The following is a 5,913-nucleotide window of genomic DNA, read 5'->3' as shown; positions in this document are numbered from 1 at the left end:
TATCGGCATAATATTGTCGAAATCGGCATAATGTTTGGTCAACTTACGTCAAAAATGGCTTTAACTTTGGCCAATGTAGGGATACCGGTCTTTTTCCATCGTAGCCATCATGGGATGCTATTGCCTGACTTCACGAACCATTCGTGGGTGGCATCCCATACTTCAAACAACCAAGCCTGCAACAAATATCCAATTCATTATTTATGCCTATTACTAACATTTCTAGTATATAGAATATACACACATCATACCTGAAGTATGTGTGCAAAACCATATAGGTTGAATGAGACACGGTTAGTCCTCAAACCATCCCTATAAGCACGTAACTGATCAATTCAGACTTTTCCACTAATCATCCCATTAACAAGAGAACTGTAGGTCACATCCCAGGCCACAACACCCCACGAGAACTCGTTAAACAATGTTGGAAATTCAGCAAGTTCCAAAACCCAAGGAAGAGCTTGTTTCGTGGCAGTGTTATCCAACGCACAACCAATGACAAAGTACAACATGGCAAATGAAACTGCATCCTGATCAGATTCATTCTTCCAAACAGTTTGCTTCATAATTGTGTCCACGTCTCTAAAGGTTGGTGTAGGGTAGTGTGAAAAAAACTTCTTCCTAAATCTATCCGGCTTATTTAGCGCACTATACCTTTCCCTAAATGCTTCCATGTCTCCAAACCGTAACCCACTTAGGAGTCCAAACTCCCAATCCCCAAATCTCAACTCAACACCTCTAACTTTGAAGCAAAGCTCCCTAGGTTTAAGGTCTTCACATCTGATCTCCCTTGTTAAAAGGGTATGACAAAGGACTCCTGCAAATAATGTATTGGTCATCTCACAATACTGCCTGAAGCAACTCTGCCTAAATAGCTTTACTTGGTTTTGTGTTAAACTGCCCATTATATGTTTTGCTGCTTCTAAGTTGCACCTAGTTGTGATGACGCTTTCCGTTCCAAATGCTTTTTTGTATTTATATTCAGAACCCTCATTGGCTTTCTTGGAAGAAGAGACATGCTCATATCTCTTCCTCTTGTGTCTACGATCATGCTGAAATTTATTGTAGATATATCATCAGCTAACATACAATTAAACTAATGAAAATGTTGAGCTAAAATAAGCTAACATAGGCTAAAATAAGAGAGATATCGACCATTAGGTCGTCGATATCTATGTTCTATCGACAATTAGGCTGTCTATATCTATGTTCTATCGGCAATTAGGGTGTGGAAATCTATATTCCATCGACAATTAGGTTGTCTATATCTATGTATTATCGACAATTAGGTTGTCGATAGAACATAGATATCGACGCATGTCGACCAAACCGACCGATTTCCTCACACCAGATAACCCTAACACAAGAAGAAGTAAACGAAACGAAAGATTCCTTCTCAAACCCAACAAATGTACATACAATACAAGAACCCATCAAATGTAAATACAATATAAGAGAGAATCGCAAATGTAAAGTCAAGTTAATTACCTTTTTTTTCGTCCTTCCTTCTGAATTAGATTTGTTGTCTGAGCTTCGTGTTCTTGCCATATCCACTCGAAGTTAGAGAGATTCGTCGGATGAAATGTACAGATTTGCGCAATGAATCTCCGGTAAGTTAGAGAGAGAGATAGCGGAGTGTTAGGTTAGAGAGATGGAAGATCGAAATGTTAGAGACGATGACAAACTTGAAATTTATTTAATGAAATATGTTAGTTTTGGTTAGTTTTTCAAAAGGAGTTAGAAAAGAAAACTAACACCTTAAAAGGTGCTAGTTTTGTAATTCTCCCTAAATAAAATTAAAAAAAAAACCTAACAGAAATGTAGAAATATTAAAATAAATATGCGTTACCTCTAAACTGAACAGAAAGGAACAGTGGGAGGCAAATCTGATTGGTCTGTGAGGAAAGTAGGACAAAAAGTGATGTAAATGAAATTAAATTAGTCTCCATAAAAGTCCAAACACTAATGAACTGAAAACAAACACCATTGAAATCAGCTCGTGCCCTTATATATATGCATGAACCCTTAAAACCAAAAACTCTCTCTCACTTTTCACATATTTTCTTGTTTGAATAGAATAGAATAGAAATGGAAGATAAGCAATCAAAATTCAAAAGAATTTGTGTGTTTTGTGGTAGTAGCCCTGGCAACAAAACTACTTACAAAGATGCTGCTATTCAACTTGGAAATGAATTGGTTTCTTTTTCTTCTTCTTTTTTTCTCTTATATCTACCAATTTATTATTTTTTTGTTGATTGAAAATTAATGTAGTTTAAAAATAAATAAAAATGCAGGTAAGAAGAAATATTGATCTGGTCTATGGAGGAGGAAGTGTTGGTTTGATGGGTTTGATATCTCAGGCTGTTTTTGATGGTGGCCGCCATGTCATTGGGTTTGACATTTACCTCTTCTTCGCTATATCTTTATTTTTTTTCAATTTGTCATTGGGTCAGACATTTACTTCTTCTTTGCTCTCTCTCTCTCTCTCTTTATTTTATTTTTTTCAATTTTATTTTATAATTTTTATAATTTATTATGTGCAGAGTTATCCCAAAGACACTCATGCCTAGAGAGGTACCATTATGTTTTCAACTAGATGTAGCACTATCATTATCATAATCAATATCACAAAATGAATTATTTAATTAAATTAGTCTCGTGGTTTAATTAAATTTGTGCCTCTCCTTTATTATCCAGACTCAACTTGCTTCACGAATTTCCCCAACATTTTGTCTTTTTTAATTTCTCAAGACCATAATATCTTTCTTCATTTGTATTTTTCTTATTTTTTTAACCTTTATCACTCTCATATGACCCCACCACTTCTGTCACCCCATCATTACTTTTGCGTTTTTTTTTAATTTAAAAATAATATGATAGTATATTACTAATTTAAATAATATGTTTTATGTAATTTAGTAATTATTAAGTGAATTCTATAATCGATGATGTATTGCTGATGTGTGAGATACTCTAAAATATATAAAAAAAATGTATATTAATAGTATTACATATTCTCATATTTCTTTGGAAAATTTCTACTACTTTACAAATGTGTTGGTTTTAGATCATAATAGACTGAAAAATTTCTATAATGATACCTAATTATACTAATTTTAGACTATTACACGATATTTAGTGATTTAGGACTAGTTAATCCTGAAATTAAAGAAATAATTTGTTTAGTTATTATTTTATTATTGAGTTGATGTAAAAAGAAATGCATGCAGATAACAGGAGAAACAGTAGGGGAAGTGAAGGCAGTTGCTGATATGCACCAAAGGAAGGCTGAAATGGCTAGAAATTCTGATGCCTTCATTGCTTTACCTGGTTCGTTGTTTTATATTCTTATTTTCTTTATTATTTTATAAAATTAAATCATTTATATTAAAAAGAAAAAGAAAAAGAAATAATACTTTTTGTGGTGGTGGGAAAAAAGCAGACAATATAAATAAATAATGAACCTTAAACTTTAAAGAGTTGAATGGGGTTTGGTACTTGAAATTGAATGTTGACTAATGAATGAGTAAATAAGGTAAGGTTGTCCTAAAATGGTAAGCTATAGAATGGGTTGGGCTTTATATCAATTCACATTTCACACAAAAATGTCCAAAATCAGACCTCTAAAAAACTCAAAATTAGGCTCTTTTTCATTGTAATAGACTTTCATAGCATGTGATGTGATTAATTCTACCATACCAATAATTTAACCACCCAAACATTATTTTAGACTCTTCTACCAATTTGGTCCTTTTCCTAACTATCATAACAAGCTTTCATTTTCAATTTTCTTCATTACGTATAGTTTCGTAATTCCAAAAAAATTGTTGACTTTTTAGTTTCTATATTTGGAAGGCTGCTATGACCTTATGTTTGTTTCAGATTCAAAATTGGAGATATTGAAATTTTCTTGCTAATGTTTTTAACTTACTCAGTAACTATCCTATGAGAACGGAACTTAATAGGTTTGGAAGTTAGAAGTTTCAAAAAACTGAATGTTCTGGAAATAATGGTACCCTTTTTTTTTTTTATGTTCGAATGAAAATACTTTATGATTCTGAATAGCGGTATTAATAACACCAGTTTTGATCACATGCACCTTAATAAGCATGTAAAAATTACATTTATATCATATATAATAAAATGAAATATATAAATAACATAACATAACACGATTATGATTACGATTATCATAATCGGATTCACATCTCTATAAATAACATAACATAACACGATTATGATTACGATTATCATAATCGGATTCACATCTCTAATTTATAATATTAGATTACAAAATATAACATTTAATGGTTAATCATTTTAGGTGGTTATGGAACACTTGAGGAGCTACTTGAAGTCATAACATGGGCTCAACTTGGTATCCATGATAAACCGGTAAATTTCTTATCTATTTTTCTTAGAGATAATTACAAAAATTATTTGTAAAAATATTTATGTGTTTAAAAAGTTTATAAATACAGGTTAAAGGTTTCATCCATTTCCAAAAGTCAATTTTCTTTAAATTCACTAACTGAAGGTTTATTTTAAATGTTTGATATCGTACGTAAATTTGATTTTATTTATAAATAGAGAAAACCTCTCATATCTGTATTTGTAAAATTTTAAAGCACAAAGACATATTATAAATACGTGAAACTATAAAGTTTATTTTTATACTTTACTCCCTTGGATTATTCAAAATTAAGATTTGAGAACTCTACTTTGTAAATAATTTAATGTAGATTTGGGGCTAAAACACATGGAATGAACAATGCAGGTGGGATTATTGAATGTGGATGGATATTATAACTCATTGTTGTCATTCATTGACAAAGCAGTAGAGGAAGCCTTTATTAGCCCATCTGCACGTCATATTATACTTTCTGCCCCTACCCCTAAAGACTTGGTCAAGAAAATGGAGGTAATTTTACAAAAACATCCACTTAATTTACTTTAATTACAATTTCATCCTCAATTTTTTTATTTTTTATTTACTTGCTTATTTTAGGAGTACTATCCACGCCATGAAATAGTTGCACCGAAGCTGAGTTGGGAAATTGAACAATTAGGCTATTCTCCTAAATGTGAAATCTCAAGGTGAATGAAATATCATGTTTTAGATAGGGAGGGCACTTTCGCAATTAAATTTACTCTTTTTAGATTACCAAAATGTACCCAAAGTGGGTTTAATTTTTTTATCCCAATATTATGACTATACAATAGACTCTGCCAAAAAAAAAAAAAAAAAAATTACTATACTTGATTGAATTCTGTAATATTTAGAAATATGGTTAAATTAAACTAATAAATTGAAGAATGAGTAATGACTCAAGTTTTTTTATTATCTTAAAAGAAGATGGTTTTTCTTAAATAAATTAGTACTACTAATTAAATAAATAAATTGTTTGACGTATGAAATAAGCAGTACATGTACACATAACCTAATGGATAGGTTTTGAAATCCCATTCTTTTGTGTTCCTAAATTCAATAGAAGCCCATGTGCTACACCATTCATCAATACATTTGCTTTATTAGGACCACTCACGCCAAAAGAGGTTTTTATTAATTATTTACATTTTTCCCAACAAAGAAAAAAAAAACTTAAACCGCTATTTGGGGCTCGATGTATCTAGAATTTTATCATTTGGCTTTTGACCTATTATTTAGTCGCGTTTGTCTCATATCTATCCTAATTGGTGAAATTTCATTTAATTTTAATGAAGATTTAATAGAACTATTATATTTGACACATGATGATGTTTTGACACTTGGACTTGATAAATTTTAGTTTAGGTATTTATTTTTATTTTATTTCTTTTTTCAATCTAATTAACTATTTTTACATAAGAAAATCTATGGCAAATAGATTTTAAAACGTGCGACGTGTTAAGTCCATACATCAAAATATCACC

General features: G+C 31.0%; 1 protein-coding gene across 1 annotated transcript; it reads left to right on the top strand.

Moving 5' to 3' along the window:
- The first annotated feature begins 1,971 nt into the window (after positions 1-1,971).
- On the top strand, positions 1,972-5,274 carry LOC136223274 (cytokinin riboside 5'-monophosphate phosphoribohydrolase LOG1). The gene is made up of 7 exons (XM_066011200.1): positions 1,972-2,196; positions 2,295-2,392; positions 2,544-2,574; positions 3,231-3,330; positions 4,325-4,395; positions 4,778-4,921; positions 5,009-5,274. Exons 1-7 carry the CDS (start codon positions 2,089-2,091, stop codon positions 5,099-5,101), a joined length of 645 nt encoding a protein of 214 aa, XP_065867272.1. The 5' UTR covers positions 1,972-2,088; the 3' UTR covers positions 5,102-5,274.
- Positions 5,275-5,913: the final 639 nt, after the last annotated feature.

The sequence above is a fragment of the Euphorbia lathyris genome, chromosome 3 (genome assembly GCF_963576675.1).
Source record: "Euphorbia lathyris chromosome 3, ddEupLath1.1, whole genome shotgun sequence".
NCBI lineage: Eukaryota > Viridiplantae > Streptophyta > Magnoliopsida > Malpighiales > Euphorbiaceae > Euphorbia > Euphorbia lathyris.
The sequence above is the reverse complement of the archived record's forward strand: the minus strand, read 5'-3'. Positions and strand labels throughout refer to the sequence as shown.

Coding starts and splice junctions, on each gene's coding strand:
- LOC136223274 (XM_066011200.1), top strand. CDS start 2,089: ATGGAAGATAAGCAATCAAAATTCAAAAGAATTTGTGTGTTTTGTGGT. Junction 2,393..2,543: donor GGTGGCCGCCATGTCATTGG/GTTTGACATTTA, acceptor TATTATGTGCAG/AGTTATCCCAAAGACACTCA. Junction 4,922..5,008: donor ACTTGGTCAAGAAAATGGAG/GTAATTTTACAA, acceptor TGCTTATTTTAG/GAGTACTATCCACGCCATGA.